This window comes from Ochotona princeps, chromosome 15 (genome assembly GCF_030435755.1).
Source record: "Ochotona princeps isolate mOchPri1 chromosome 15, mOchPri1.hap1, whole genome shotgun sequence".
NCBI classification, from domain to species: domain Eukaryota; kingdom Metazoa; phylum Chordata; class Mammalia; order Lagomorpha; family Ochotonidae; genus Ochotona; species Ochotona princeps.
In genome coordinates, this window is record NC_080846.1 from 29,490,864 (window position 1) to 29,507,458 (window position 16,595).

The 16,595-nt window shown below is 37.7% G+C and overlaps 1 protein-coding gene across 2 annotated transcripts in view; it reads right to left on the reverse strand.

Moving 5' to 3' along the window:
• CAPS2 (calcyphosine 2) overlaps positions 1 to 16,595 on the reverse strand; it is a 38,037-nt gene that overhangs the window by 11,770 nt on the left and 9,672 nt on the right. For both annotated transcript variants that reach the window (XM_058673468.1, XM_058673467.1), the window contains exons 7-13: positions 15,132 to 15,199; positions 13,549 to 13,668; positions 8,311 to 8,385; positions 5,859 to 5,954; positions 5,682 to 5,775; positions 1,727 to 1,845; positions 361 to 437 (exon numbers count right to left, since the gene is read on the reverse strand). In XM_058673468.1, the coding sequence (XP_058529451.1) occupies positions 361 to 437; positions 1,727 to 1,845; positions 5,682 to 5,775; positions 5,859 to 5,954; positions 8,311 to 8,385; positions 13,549 to 13,668; positions 15,132 to 15,199 (649 nt within the window). The remainder of the gene's footprint in view (positions 1 to 360; positions 438 to 1,726; positions 1,846 to 5,681; positions 5,776 to 5,858; positions 5,955 to 8,310; positions 8,386 to 13,548; positions 13,669 to 15,131; positions 15,200 to 16,595) is intronic.

Genomic DNA, 16,595 nt, shown 5'->3' on the forward strand with positions numbered 1-16,595 from the left:
TCTTCCCTTTCACACAAAGCCATCATAAACCTCTTTAGAACGTTACATAATGTGTGAGGATTCTACAAAGCTCAGACTTCTACATTATCCCTGTTTATGAGAAAAATCTGTATTATCCAACAATTTCTGAAATCTAAGTATTTTGTAATTTATATAACAATGAAGCTCCTGAGAGCTAGAAGAAATCAAAAGATACTTTTTAGCAAATATACATATTAATTTTTAAAAATAAGCAATTCAGAAACATAAATCAAGTGCCATAAAATTGAGATGCACATAGCAAATACTATTATACTGGTAAAAAAAAAAAATGGTTGGAAAAAAAAGCTAATTTTTTGAGGGTGGGATAAAAGCACACACCTTGAATGGCCTTTAAGATCAGGCTGTCACTGGCCTCTTGGCGGATTACATCATCATCATGTTCCACAGAAGCAGTTCTGCAATGGACATGCTCACAGTCATAAAAATATCTTGCCTTGTATCATCTTGAGTTCATAACCTCTAATCTCTTCCCTGCTCCAGACCCAGAGAGACCCTCACACACAAGGCCCAAAAGTGTTTGAACTTTAAACAAGTTCCAAACTTCCCTATAGACTTGGTCTCCTGGAGAATTCAACCAAGAAACCTTCCAGGAATTATCTGTGAACTTACTCATTTTTATAGTTGCTTTGATATTATCTTATATACTAATTTAAACTCTCAAGTTTAAAACCACTTGAAAAGAGATTTATTTTTATTGGAAAGGTACATTTACAGAGAAGAGACAGAAAGATCTTCCATCTACTGGTTCACTCCCCAAGTAACCACAATGGCTGGAGCTGACCCAATACAAAGCCAGGAGCCAGGAGCTTTGGATTGGGTCAGGGTCCCAAGACTTTGGGTCATCCTCTACTGCTTTCCCAGCCCACAATCAGGGAGCTGGAAAGGAAGTGAGCAGCCAGGACATGAACATGAACCAGCGCCCATGTGGGATCCTGGTGGATGCAAAGTGAGGATTTAGACACTAAGCTATTGCCCCAGGGCCCATAGTTAAAAACTACTTTTACACTGCAAAATGTAGCGTGCAAAAATATTGTGAAAAACACCAAATAACCAAATGTATTTGTAGTAATATAGTAAATGACAAAGAAACATAAACTTCATTCCTTACAGCAATCCTAATGTACACATGGTACACTAATTATTGTCATTTTGAATCATGGTTAGTAGCAAGAAACAGCAAAGGTAGCACATAATGTGTATATGTGTGTGAGTGTGTATTCATATATAATGTACACAATATATATTAATTTAAATTATTTTTATCTATAGTGCTATTTTTTTCACCTAATCATATTATCAACAATGAACATAAGGGACCCAGAACTTTTCTAATGCTAAAAAATACATCACACTAACAATGTGGAGGAGTGTTCAGGCATTATACTGAAGTGCTATCTTTCAAAATGTGTTACCTTTTAGTAGCAACTGGTAAAAATGAAGTTGGCATAGCAAAGAAAAACTAGTAAGATGTCTTTAACATAAAATGAAACTTTAAAATATTTAATTGAATACAATTGTTTTGATACATAAAGTATATGTGAATAGTGGATGGCACATAAAATACACACATAGAGCTACACTTTGCCTTTTGAAAAATATCAACTCCAACTGAAACCTAACTGCTGTATGATAGAATCCCACTTTCAGTTTAAAAAAAAAAATTACAAATGAATATTTGACTTACCTTAGGGAATCCAAAGCCATTTGATCAATATTTGTGATTCGAACTCTGAGTAGTACACTTTCTTTTATGCTTTTGGGAAGGCCAGGGTGATCAGAAGTTAGAAATGTCAAAGTTGCACCCTGAAGAAATGGACAGATCATTTACAACTAGAAATTATATGTGTGTTAAGACAAATTAGTACTATTTTAAAATATTCTGTGCTGGTGATATATGGCATGATACAGTTTACTGGTGATTTAGAAAGCAGTATATTTGCAGGCTATTTAGAAAGTCACCAGGCTTCAGCTAACATTGTGGAAAAATGAAGGAACTAATTTCCCAATGTATCTCTCAGTTCCGACAGTCTCCTGCTTGACAATCCATGAGAACAACTGCCCTGCCCTCCCAAAAAACAACTATAGGAAACTCAGATTTTAATGTTAGAGTCAGAGGGGAAAAAAAGCTCAATTAGTTCAACTGAAATTATGCACCTTTCAGAACAAAAATAGAACTATTTGTCTGAAGAATGATGGGCTGGGAATTGAACTGTGATAATCTGATCACATGCTCAGCTGATTTGCAAATGACAGCTATCACACAAACAGAAAAGCTAGTTTAGCCTAATCAGAGCATCAAAGGTTTCAGTGAGAAAATGCCTATCAGAAACTCATACTTCAAAACTTAGACATTTCTTATTTTAATTTCTGAGTTGTTTAAATAAAATGGGCAATGTAAGAACAAACTTAAAATAAAAGGTATAAGTCTTCCAGGTGAATATTAGCAAATTTTCCTCCCCATCCGTTTTAGAAATTTTATTTAATCAAATTTCCAATTGTCATCTAAGTACTCCTGTCTTTGAAATGCATATAAGTTCTCTTGAAAATTAAATAGACCTGTTAATTTTCCAACTTAGGAAAATCTTTCTCAAGAAACTGGGAGCCAGTCTTTGAAATGTAAACATCAAAGGAGATCACAGTAGACCTGCTTCCATCTTTTGGTGAAAGGATAGAAGCCTAACTTCCTTATGCACTTTGTTCCAGTTGCAAAACTACATCCTATTAGTAAACTCTGAAAAGATCCTTTTTTCCTTCAGGAAAAGCCAATTAGCTAACACAGATAATTGCTCCAATGGCCAAGGAAATCTGGAATAAACCTTCTGTGACAAACGGTTTTGTCCGTCTCCTTCCTTGCAGACTAGTTACTGTTTATGTTTCAAAGCAGGTATATACCAGGCTGTATCTCCTTGGCCTATGTAAAAGAGTGAGGTCTGCCTGTGCAATCTCTTAGTAGATTTCCTGTGATGTGCGCCACATCCTGGTTTTAATATCATTTCAACAAGAAAACTGCATTCTTTCTCTAACATGCCATGTAGGCGGTTTCCAGATTGGAAAAAAAATGTTGTTTTTAATTTCTGTGTCCCTAGTATCAATCATAAGAGTAATCTTTAAAACATTTTTCACTGAAGAAAGCAAAAAGCATTGAAGTAAAGCTTCCCAGCTAACTATAAAGATGGACCCCAGACTTACCAAATTGAGGAGGACATTCAGATGGATTTGGGAACAAGTCACATTTCAGTTGATAGTATTGTCCACCACTGGGGAGCTTCCTCTTTGCCTTACAGCAGTAGGCAAATGTTTTCATTTTCTATAAGAGCTAGCTAAGTGTGAAGACCTACTGCTTGTTATTCCCAACACTAGCTGATTTCTGTTGTTTAGTTTCAAAAACTTTGGTTGTTCAAGCCCAGGAGAAAATTAAATTACCTTAATTAATACCCAAGTTAAGGCTATAAATGAATCAAAGCATTACCAATAAAGCTAGACAAGTGGTCCTTCTAAGTCCTGCCACTTTACAGTGTTTCTCTGTGTCACACAGAAATACCAGACTATCCTATGTATGGGAATATATCAAAATCACTGAACAATGAAAAAATAATCAATCTGCTGTTAAAAATACACAAAGCTAACTCTCCTTCCCATTAGTAGAGAGCTTTACATATGTACTTGATACAAAGTAAATTACCAAGAAAACAGCACAGATAGATTTGTCTCTTCTAAGTTTCATTATGACGAGATTACCTTTAGGCCATTTTCATGTGGTCATGGAAATAGCACAATGACTTATCCAAATGAGAATCTCACAGGCTGTGGCAAAATAATTACAGCCTTTTGATCACTTAATCCAAAGACTAAAATCATATTCCTATCTCCCAAAGCACATTGTTTTCTTCTGAGTCTATTAGGATCATAACCCAAAGTTAATAGATGTTGATACTGCTATAAAAAAGATAATTTCCAACAAGTAAGTTAAATGTGCCAATTTACTATTTTCCAGAAAAGAGAGTAAGAGACTTGTATTTTGCTTCAGTTTTGAAAGATACAAAAAAAAAAAATAGTATTTCTCATTCACTAATGTTCAAACTTTGACTATAAAATTTGGCAAAACTTCAGAGTTCAAGGTTTATATTTTTTGTCAGTAGACAAAATTAGTTCATCTCACTGACATTTGAAAAGCTATTCAGGCAACTAGTTAGCAAAATGGTGCACTGCTACAGCTTCAGAACCCTAGAAATAAGTTGATAACCGACTTGACCCCTTGCATTTTCTTAGCCTTTCACTCCGTTTCCAATAATTAAGACTCTGCACATGTTTCATGTGGTCTTCATTTCAGCAGGGTTTTACACATATAGTATTTATTTGAAAGATAGAGTGACAGAGAGAAAGAAAGCAATACTTCATTCACCTGTTTGCTGCTCAAATACACCTAAAGGCTGAGGGTAGTCAGGCTGAAACCCAGAAGGCAGAACTCTGGATCTACCACATGAGAGGCAGAAACCCAAGGACTTAGACCATCATTACTATGTCCACATTAGCAAGAAACTACAACCAAGAATCAGAGCCCTAATTTGAACCAAGACCCCCCAATGGGATGTCAGCAACCCATGCAGGTTCTTGACCAGTGTGTTAAGTGCTTGTCCCGTAGTGGTTTTAATACAAATAGAGATATTAAAAATGATATTTTAGAGAGCAATCATTAGAAGAAGAGTAATTTGAGTACTTCTACAAATTCCAGGTTATCAAATGTTAACCCATTCATTCAATAAATGTCTATTCATGTCTCCTAAGTACTTTTAAATACTCATCACTCTAGGACACTAGACTGGTTCAGAAATGCACATTTCTCCTTATCTCCCTCAAATTTCTCCTTATCTCTGCCTAAATGACACTTAGTGCAGGTCAAATGACACTTAGTGCAGGTCAAATAACACTGTCTCTAGAAAAACCACTTCTAATTCCACAGAACTGAGTTGTCATCACTCCTGTGTGGCCTCATGCTGCCCCTCCAATCTGACTGTGTTTCACAGAAAAAAGGGAGTGAGGCTGGTGTGTTGTTACTCTATCTTCAGTGCTAGGCATGTGAATAAACATCATGGATGAGGCTATATAGTAATTGTGAAGAACACTCTCTAAATTAGCTATACAAATGTTCTATTCATACAAGAGAATCCTTCTGCCGTGAATTTTCCAAGGTGGGACAACCACAAAAAGATGACCACTTCAGAGGCCAGCATTCATCCACATACTTTGAAACCATGCATTGTCAGGGAATAAGCCTTCTGTAGGTGGATCATTGTTCCCAGGAATCTTGAGGTAGCTACATACTCCATTGCAAAACCCTTTAAAATACCAAGAGAGAGGCTCTGCTGGTCGCAACCTATAACATGGAACTGGGGAGGACCCTTTAAGAATGAATAAATGCTGTCCTCAGATTAGGGGAATTGGAAATGATATTTGGGAATCCAAGCCTCCCAGGGGAAGACATTAACCCTAAATCCATTCTCACAGATGTCCCCTTAATTAGGTATGAGGAGAGAAAACCAACTGGAGGCCAGAAGCCCTGACCTTTGCACTTCCACAAGACTTTCCAAACTTCAAAATCTGGCATCAAGTAAACCTGGGTGTACACAGAGTTAACTTACAGTATGAAAATCACCAAGTTGGTATGGTCTTCCTTTTCTCCGTCCACACTGGTGACTATAAGTGCTCTTTCGAATAAACGGAAGCACATTTGTTCTAGAAGTGGGAAAAAGAAGTACAGTTACTCAGCTCTCCAAAGTACACTCTTCCGAGAGTTCTGACAGTGTTTTATGTCATACCTATTTTTCCCAAATTGCCGATACTCATAAATTGTAAGGGACTGGTCATGGATAAAAAAGAATCCTATTAGCTCTCTGCAAGCATTACGTCCATTTCTAGAAGAAAAAAAGAAAGCAGAAGGATAGCCAAGATTTTCAAATAGAATTATTTTGAAGTCAAATACTAAACTAAACTTGCACACATCAAAGAGCAATGGTATAACTCCCTGGAGCATATGTCAATGAGTACAGGCTCTGAAGCTGCAGGGAAAGTCCAACACAGCTCCTACAATGTCAACTTAAGTGAGATTTGCATGAAACATTGTTGAGTTTGGGATCAGCACCGTGGTACATTGAGTTATTCTGTTGTCTGTGACACCAGCATCTCATAGGAGAGCCAATTTAAGTCCTGGCTGCTCCACTTGCAATGCAGCTCCTTGCTAATGTGCTTCGGAAAGTAACAAGATGGCCCAAGTGATGAGGTCCCTGCCACCCAAGTGGGAGACACAGATGCAGCTCCTGATCCCTGATTTCAGCCTGACCTAGTCCTAATTGTTGAAGTCATTTTGGAAGAAAACCAGCAGATGAAAGACATCCCTAACTCCCCCTTTCTCGTTGTAACCCGGCCTTTTATATAAGCAAATAGTTCTTAAAAACATTGAGCTTGAAGAAAACACTGAAAGATACATATATATTTATTATCTCTTGAGTAGAAACCTTTAAATCAATCATTGAAAAAGTATAATTTAAAGATACACATGCAGATAACATACACGATGAACTTCAAGTAACGTTATGCATTACTCAAAGTTTCCTAAGAGTGAAATAATGCTCCACCTCTGATTCAGCTTCCCACTTATGGCCTGGAAGAGCAGTGGGGCATGGCCCAAGTCCTTGGGTTCACCCACATGAGAGACTTGGAAGAAACTCCTGGCTTCTGGATTCTGGCTTCAGATCGGTTCAGTTCTAGCCACCGCGGCCATTTGGGGAATGGCCAGATAGAAGATCTGTCTCACCTGTCTCTCCCTCTCTCTTCTCTGTGAATCTGCCCTTCCAATAAAAATACATAGCTAAGTTAAGCCACTGTTTGGGGGCTAGTATCCCATTTCAGTGTACCTGTTGGAATTCAAGCTGCTCTGTTTCTGATCCAGCTTCCTGCTTGGAAAGACATCAGAGGATGGCCCAAGTACTTGGGTTGCCGGTGCCATGTGGGACACCAGGAGGGAGTACCTGGCTCCTGGATCTGGCCTTGCCCTGACCTGGTTATAACCATTTGAGAAGAAATCAATGGATATAAGATCCCTATGTTTCTATCTCCTCCTACCACTCTGCCTTTCAAATAAATCTTAAAAAAAAAAAACTTCCTGAAAAGATTCTGAATGCTCCACCATCAGCATGGCAAATGTTTGAGGAGCTACGTGTGTGTTTACCCTGATTTGAACATTTCATGTTTCAAAATATACATAAGCATGTATAATTTTATGTGGCAGTTAAAATTTTTAAATAATTTAAAAAGTCATCCTACTTATAATTATTCTATCTACAAATAAGCTGTGAACTTATGTCCTTAAGATGAAATGAAATAAAATTATATATGTGAGTTAATATTTAAGTAATTGAAAAACTTTAGCAGTAATATGTATCTTTAAAGTTCATTTCTGGGGCCCAACGTGATACCTAGCTGTTAAAGTCCTTGCCTTGCATGCGCCAGGATCCCACATGGCACCCAGTTATAATCCCAGAAGCCCCATTTTCCATCCAGCTCCCTGCTTGCAACCTGGGATGGCAGTCAAGAACAGCTCAAGGTCTTGGGTTTCTGCACCTGTGTGAGAAACCCGGAGGCTCCTGGCTTCGGATTGGTGCAACTCCAGCTGTTGGAGCCACTTGGGGGGTTAATCAACGGATGGAAGATCTTCCTATCTGTCTCTCCTTCTCTCTGTATATCTGACTTGCAATAAAAATAAATAAATCTTTTTTAAAAATTCATTTCTGGGTTGGGCATTTGGCCTAGTAGTTGAGCTGCCCATGGGGGCACCTGTATGCTGTACTAGAGTGCCTGCTTCAGGTTAAGGCTTCTTGGTGATGCCCAGTCCAGGGAGCAGCAGGTGCCGGCACAGGTACCAGGCTTCCTGACACCCACATGGGAGATCTGGACAGAGTTTCAATCAGCTGGCTCCTACTAACTCAGCTCTGGTCATCAAAATCATTTGCAGAGAGAGAGAGACTTGGTAGATAAGAGATCTCAAAGTTTTTATTCAAAAAACATTCAAAATCACTCTAAAATTTTTAAATAAGCCATTTTCTTACAAATTCATACTTCGTGTATTTTCATATTGATTTAACAACCATTAACCAAGAACATTTTTCTTAAATTTGTATTTTTATTTAAATGAGACAAATTTGTTTCATCTATTAAAAAGAGAATATACTTTTGTGATCATGGAATCAAAATATTTAATGAAATTACAATTACCTTGATATGATCCTACCATCAAATTGAACTTTATGAGAAAGCACATTTTCAGTTAATGCAGAATGGGTTCTTATCCTGTTTAAAAAAAAAAACAAAACATACATTCTCTCAGTAAATTTTAAAGCTGCTAATAATAAATATGCAAATAAGATTATGTTCAGATTTCAAAACAGCATAGATAAAGATGAAAGTCTAAAACTCTGGTGGTGTTACAGAATGATCCAGAAGCCTTCAATTTCCCTATAGATCTTGTCATTAGGGGTAATTAAGGCAACCAGTTCTGCCCAGGTGCTTCCAGAAAGACTTCTTTTATCCTGACAACAGAGTGGCATGAGAAAAATTCCTACCATTTCACCGGGCAGGGTGTTGATGTTAGGAGCCTTCCTCAGGCAACCATGGCAGAAAAGCCCATCTCTGACATCACGGACCCGCTGAACCAAAACTCACAACGCCCTACCCCCAAGCAGCTGGCTACATAAAAAAATTAAGCCACTCTCAGTCAGAGTTTCAATTATGAGTAACTAAACACATGACTGACCGAAAACAAAAATCAAAATAGTGGAAAAATACTGGATAAAGTTTGGGCCTTCGCATAGATTTATCAATCTATTGGCATTTATGATTGTAGACAATACTAATTGACCTCATAAAGACTGCCAGCTGTGTTTCACAATATGTAACAAAACCCAAATGCACCCACTTTTGTACTTCTACTAGTAATAATTCTATGTATCTTAAGATATTTTTAGATCAATGCTGTGCATTTTCTTCTCCTCCCAACCCAAGGATATTCAACCCTTGAATCTGCAGGTGTGATATACTGGCAAAAATATTGGCATAAATTTGTATCTAGGTGAGGGGTATCTTGAAAAAGTATACCTCTGTAAAATCTAGGTTTCTAAGAAAAAGAGGGGAAAAAAGGGAAAAGGAGACTGTGAACCAATGAGAGCTTGCAACAGAGAGACGGCAAAGGCATAGTCACCTCGATTTCCTTTAATCCACTGGCATTACAGTGTTTACTGAATGCCCACTGTGTGCCTGGAATAATTCTAAATGCTGAGCAAATAATAGCAACAATAACAGTTATCCTTTATTGAGACCCTCCTAGACAACAGTCATTGCTAAAATCACTTCAATGTGTGTTGGTGTGTTTAATGTTTGCAATAACTCTACAAAGTAAGTATTATTACCCCCATTTTAGAAACACATTTTATAGGGGCTGAGACAGGTTAAGAAAATTGCCCAAGGCCTAAAATCAGTAAATGGCATAGCAACAAAAAAGCTTGCTCTTAACCATTACATTATATTACTGAGTCTCAGCAGTAAACAGAACTCACTTTAACAACATGTTGAAGTAATAGCTTCAAGGACCCTTGAGTCTTCTTGAAAAGATAAAAGAAGCAAATATGCATTTAGATCATAAAATGCAAAACACCATGTTAGGTTTTAGGAAATCTGATAAGCACCACAAAATACTTCTCATTACTGAAGTTCTTACAGAAGGAAAAATAAGGCATGTTGAAGGCAAAACTATGACTTCTATTAGTGATAAACCTGTTGGAAACTACAGCTTTGCCATGTGACAACAGGAATTTAAGTCATTTACATTAGAGTCAATATCATTTCCACTGGGGAGGGACCTGTAAGATTTAATGGAGGTTGGCCCAGCGTGGCAGCCTAGTGGTTCGGGTCCTGGTGACCCCACTGCCCATCCCGCTCCGTACTTATTGCCTGGTAAAGCAGCGTTAAGATGCCCAGTGCCTTGGGACCTTGCACCCACATAGGAGACCTGGAAGAAGCTCCTGGCTTCTTGCTTTGGATTGTTCAGCTCCAGGAATTACAGCCATTTGGGGAGGGAACCAAATGATGAAAAATCATTCTGTCTCTCCTCTCTGTGAATCTGTCTTTCCAATATTAATAAATAAATAAAAATAGGTAAATCTGTGCAGGAAACAGATGATGAAGCTGAAAACTTTGGAACCAACCATTCATTTATAATAATCAGACACCTGACTTAGTGCCACAACACACTAGAACGATGGAAACTTTGAGCTTTTTTAAAGACAAAGACCGTTAATAGCACAGGAGTTGTTTGGCAAATTGGTCTACATCAGAATTACAAACCCTTGCTTCTTTTAGAAAGAACTAGAAATTCCTGTTTCTAATTTCAGTACTCAGGAAAGGTGTTAAGTGGCAGAATGAAAGGTGGCCACAGTCTAGGAAAAATATGTACACAAATATCACTGTAAAAGGACTCGTATCCAGAATATATAAACAAAATCTGCAACTCAGTGTGAAAAAGATAGGACAACCCAGTAGACTTGAATGAAAATTTATATGAGAATATCTAGCTGAGTTTCCAATAAAATGCAAATTAATATCAGAAGTATACATCCATAAGGATAAATAAAATGAAAAAGATAATACCAAATACATGCAAAAACAAGGTGTTACTGGAATACTTATACTGTCATTGGGAAAGGGTCAATTATAGCAATCATTTCAAAAACTCTTAGGCAGCATCGTTTAAAGTTGAACATATGCATAATAAATGGGCCAGGAAATCTGAAAGTACATTTGGCCAACATGTTCATCAAAAGACATGTGAAAACAGTTCATGGTAGCATTAACCATAACTAATCAAATGTATATTAATATCTATTAATAGATACACAGTAGTATTTTATACAATTAAATACACAAATGAGAAAAAACTGCAAATAAAATATCCTGATAAAAGTCACAAATGTAATTTTAAGTAAAAATGTCTGATGCATTTCACTATGTACATGCATATAAAATATCATGTTGTATACCTTACAGACACACAAACAAGTGTATGTCATATAACCATGAGTGAAAAAGAAGCCAGGAACAAGGTATCTGAATTTTGTGTTTTCACTTAAGAACTTTACTTCATAATCAGGTATTTCTTTTTTTTTAATTATTTATTACATTGTATTATGTGACACAGCTTCATAGGCTCTGGGATTCCCCTATCCTCTCCCCATACCCTCCCCCCTGGTGGATTCCTCCACCTTGTTGCAGTATTACAGTTCAAATTAAGTCGAGATTCTTTCGTTCCAAACATATACCAAGCATAGAGTCCAGCATCTTATTGTCCAGATAAATTCAACAGTTTCTTGGGGAGACCGTCTCTGGTCTGAAGGTAGAGCTGGCAGAATATCGTCCCGATCAATTAGAAGCCCCAGCACAACATCAACAACAATTTACAACATTATGGAATTAATTGACATGGTATTGAGTAATCAATACATTATAACAGTGCAAGTTCTTAACCACATCCTGTGACTACTTCATTGACCCTTCAATTTTTATTTGTACACAGAACTGGCTGCTATACATCTTAAAGTGGCTATAGGGTACTATTCAGCTGTCTTGTGTCTGTTTTCATTTTAGTATTTAGCAGTTTATTGTGTTGATGCATAATTTTGCTGAATTTGGTAGATTTTAGGATAATCTAAACTTGGTATAAATCTAACAAGGCCTTTGTCAACAGTTGAGGTGCAGAACAGTTCTAGGAGGGGTGTGCAGAGAAATCCTCCATCTCCTAGTGAGGGGTAACTAATCTTTGTGTCCTATCTAGTAAGGTACATGTGGATCCACGCTGATCATTTCCTGTTTGGTTCTAAGCTTTCCTTGTATTTCTCTGACTATCTATTCTATTTTTGGGGGGGCGGTGCTCCAGAGCAATCCTGATGGTCATTGTAAGCGAGGGTGGGGATCCAAAGTTGGAACTAAGTAAGGACCAGAAGAAGCTCCTCTCCCTAGTTCCAAAGGAAGTTCTCTGTTCTTCTATTTCTGCAGATCCCTCAGGGCTCCCTGACTGTTGTTCCAATCACCTTAGGATCAGGTACTTCTAATATCTGATGTTAGGATGAAGAAGTTAAAGTAGTGTGGCAGAGGAAGTAGATGGTAAATGCCAGGTAGCACAAAGAGGATTGGCAGGCACTTGGAATGTTGTTTTTAGATCTAGGAGCTTGGTATGTAAAATAATTAATTTGTGTTCATTTCTGTGCTGCACAGTTAAAATATGTGCACTTTGTGCATGTATCTTTTAACTCAATAAAAGCTTATTTCAAAAAAAAAAAAAAAACAAAGTTTGAACCGTGGAAGAGAAATGATGACACACTCAAAGCTGTGTACATCCTAATCCTTGGAGCATGTGAATATGTTCTCTTACGCGATAAGAGGCATAAATGACCTTGCCAGTCATGTCTGGCTTTGAAGACAGAAGGAGGGGCCATATGCTGCGGAATGAAGGCAACACTTACAACCTGCAAGAGGCAAGGAAACAGATTCTACCCTGAATGTCTAGAAGTAATACAGCCCTATTAGCAAGGGGATGTAGGGCTTCCTATCACCACAACTGTAGGAAATTAAATGCCATTGTTTTAAAATACTACGTTTGTGACCCTTTGTCAGCAGCAGTAATAGGACTTAATACATGATGACTTCAAATATTTAAAGGTAGGAAAGAAAACTAAGATTTTCAGAAAATAAGGAGATAAAAAGACAAAAGTAATGAGACAGCGCTAACAACCACTCACTTGAAAACTTAAGAGTTACTATGGGCACTGGTAGATTTTCCTATTACAACTGGGACTAGATGTCAGCTACTAGTCAAGCTAAGTTAAGTGAACTGGAAGGCAGGACAACAAAAGCCTGTACTAACCATAGCTTTTATACCCTACAATATAAAAACACAAAAAGAATCCTTAAACTTTTGTAAGCAATTAAAATTTTAATATATCAGAGATTTATTTAGTATAAATGGCACACATACAAATATATCATTTATAACACTGTACATGTTCACATGTGAAGTTTTTAAAATGCTCATGGAATATATGTATTATAAAAATATACATTTGGCACAAAAATAAATATATTTTCCTTCTATTTCTACCACATGTCTCTGAAGCGCCCTTGAAAATTATCACTGAAGGCTATGGATTTTTTTCCCTAAATTGCAAATAAAAAAAAACTGAAGGAAAAAGTGAATGGACTATGGTGTTGATCCCAGTAGCTTAAGATGGGAGAATTAGGATCTGAATTCCAAAAAATCAACTTCTATTTATATAGAAGGAAGAAGAAGAAAGAAACGAACCAAAAAACCCACAAAAACAAATGCCAAAAACTTTTTCAGTTAGATAGTAAAGAACATTTTAAAAACACATTCATGACATAATGAGTCTTATGAAAAATTATCCCTACTTTGTTTCATGTAGCGTTCTTTTTCTAAGGCGAAGAGGTGTCACCTTTGAATCTGGAGGAATGCATGCACCTTCTTGTTTCTCAAGGGTTAAATTTTGCTCTGGATCACTGATTACAGCCCTGTAAGGAAACAGGAATTCTAACAATGAAATGTGATAGCAGGGGCAGGCCATTATGGAGCCATGGCAAAGCTGTTACTTAGAGTGCCCACATCCCAGGTCAAAGTGTCTGCGATGTGTAACCTCACCTCCGTTTCTGATTCAGCTCCCTGCTAATGAATCCAGGGAGATCATGAGTGGATGAAGGCTCAAGTGCTTGGGCCACGGCCACCCATGTGGGAGACCCAGACAGAGTTCCTGGCTCCTGCCCCAGCCCTGGCCTCACACACATACCTTTCATAGATAGATAGATAGATAGATAGATAGATAGATAGATAGATAGATAGATAGATATAGATTTTTTAAAGTAGAAAGAGCTAATAGTAACCTTACAATGAACAAGGAGATTTAATTAACAGTGTAAGGAATATGCAAGTCACCTTGTGGTTTTTGGCTTGTCATTGCTTATAATATTATTTTAAAGATGGAGAAGATGGGCAGGCTACCTTTATATTCTCACATGCTCCCCTTACCCAGCTTGTATTTCATGATGAATCAAAACATACATTTCTACACATCCTGAGCAATCTTGCCTTCTCTTACTTTTGTCCCATGTGCCTAGAAATGCCTTAAGTCTACATGGACTTGATGATTGACCGGCTGAAAGAACAGATGACTAGATATTTCTTAAAATGGATTCATGAGGCTTCAAAAACTATGGAAGTAAAATAACAATTATATATAGAAGAATTCATGAATTTATTGAATTTTTCCAGTAGCTAGAACATTCAAGAAAAAGTTTTAGGTATTTCCGTCATATACTGTAGACCCAATTTATTTGTGTGCCAGGGTGAGTGCAGTGGGGAAGCAGGTGAGTGAAGGTGTCTCCCTGGAACTGTACCTATGCAATGCATAAAATCTTCATACTAATGAAAAGGAAAACCCAAAATGAGCATCAAGATCATTTTTAAGCTTCCTCAATTTAAAAACTGGCATTTAACAAATCTGTTGCGTACTTTATCAATTTCATATATAATATACACACACAGAATGTTAATTATAATACATCCTAACGTTCTTTTGGCAGAGACAAAATCAAGATAGATGCAGAGGAGGAAAAATGTGAATGTTCAATTACGTTTAACTTCCTAAGTGATTCTAAGATTTGAGAGACTATGCAGCAGCCAAATGATGCAAACAGCCCACTAGCAAGCGATTATGCAATTAAAGAGAGAAATGAAAAACTCTTTAAGATTATGTATATTATTTTTCATTTACTGCGTTTTTTAGGAAACTAAAGCTTATTTGGACAAAAAGTACAGTACATACAAGTGTTAGGTATTTCTGTCAAAGAGTATTCTGGAAAAAGAAATTAGTGAGATGCTAAAAGTGTAGTGAACCAGGTCTGGTCAACTCTGAGTTAGCCACTCATTGATTGACCAGGATATGTGAACACTGTAGACAGAGCTCCATCAGGCCGCTCACCGAGACAAGAGGTCTGTCATCACTTGCTCTGCAACTGTCTGTTTCTTCTTCTCTGTAGCCACTATCTCCTGAGAAGATGAAAAACAAAAAAGACAACTTTATTATTCCTAAAGTGGTGTAATATAATAGCTCTTACTAAAGAGCTATGCAAAAGCATAACTTGAATATTTCCAACTTCTTTCTTAAAAATAGATTAGTACCTGCCATTAATAAATTTAACTTCCAACTATTTAACCTGAAAGTACCATCTGCTTTCTTAAAAAGCTATCCATTTCAAACTAGGGAGAAATCATCAGATATATATCCCCATGAGCTGCCACTACACATTATTGGGTCAGGATAGAGAAAGAGATAGTGACATCTCCCCTCTCAAGAATGTCCTGCAAAATGTATTGTAATCAGCTCTCAAAAGAATACCAACATGCAAACTTCCTCCCAATTGGACCTGGGGCAATGTCATAACCACATCCTTTTCAAATCAATTAAGAGCCCATACCACGGAGTAGCTTTCTCTGTCTCCCTCTCTGAACACAGATGAGGTCTAGTCATGAAAATGTTTCATCTTTTCTTAAAAGGGACACATTTGTTTATTTAAAGATAGTGGCAGACAGAGGGACAGAGAGATAAAACAGACACCTTTTATCCCCAGATGCCTGTAACAGCTAGGGCTGGGCCAGGCTGAATCAGCCAATGGTCCTTATTGATACCACTTGTTTCTAATATAACCTCAAGAACAGATCAACAGATTGAGGCAAGCCTTACGTAGAATACTACTTCGCTTCATCACGTAGTGTTTTGGCATGAAAAGGGTCTTGAAGAGGGAAAAACGTGTAATAAATGAGAAAAGGTGAGAGAAGCCATTTTTTGAAAGCAGGGTAGGGTAGCTGCAGAAATCTTCTCATCCAGAGATCAGATTCGCTACATTGTATGTCTCGGAAGCTTTTATTTTGGGGGGGGGGGGGATCCATACTATATGTTGGTTTGATTCCCCCGAGGGCCTATTGGTTTACTGACTAATCACCACCCAGCCTATAGGGCCTAGGTGGGATCCACACAAGCCCAGCGGATGGAAGAGAGCAAGACTCTCCCACCAGTGACCTCAGGAGTGTGTGCTGCCCAGACTCTAGGCTTGCGGACCACAAACCCTGTCAATGCAGAATCATCTCGACAGCTTTTCATTCTCAGATATTTGGTACTAATTCATCTCTGTCCTTCTCTGGCTTGCTGAAATCTTTCCTTAATGACTTCTGGCATCCACACCTACTGTGTTAACCACAGCTACCTCTGAGAGCTTTGGCTTTTGCCCCAACACTGCCTCGCAGGAAGCCCTTAATAGAGTTTGTTCTTATAGTACTTCCTGCCTGAGGCAGTAACACTCTTGGTCCAGGAAGCCTAAATCCTAACATAATATCTAAGTAAGAACTATGTAACCAATTTTCAGCCTTGGATACCCACAGAAGAGAT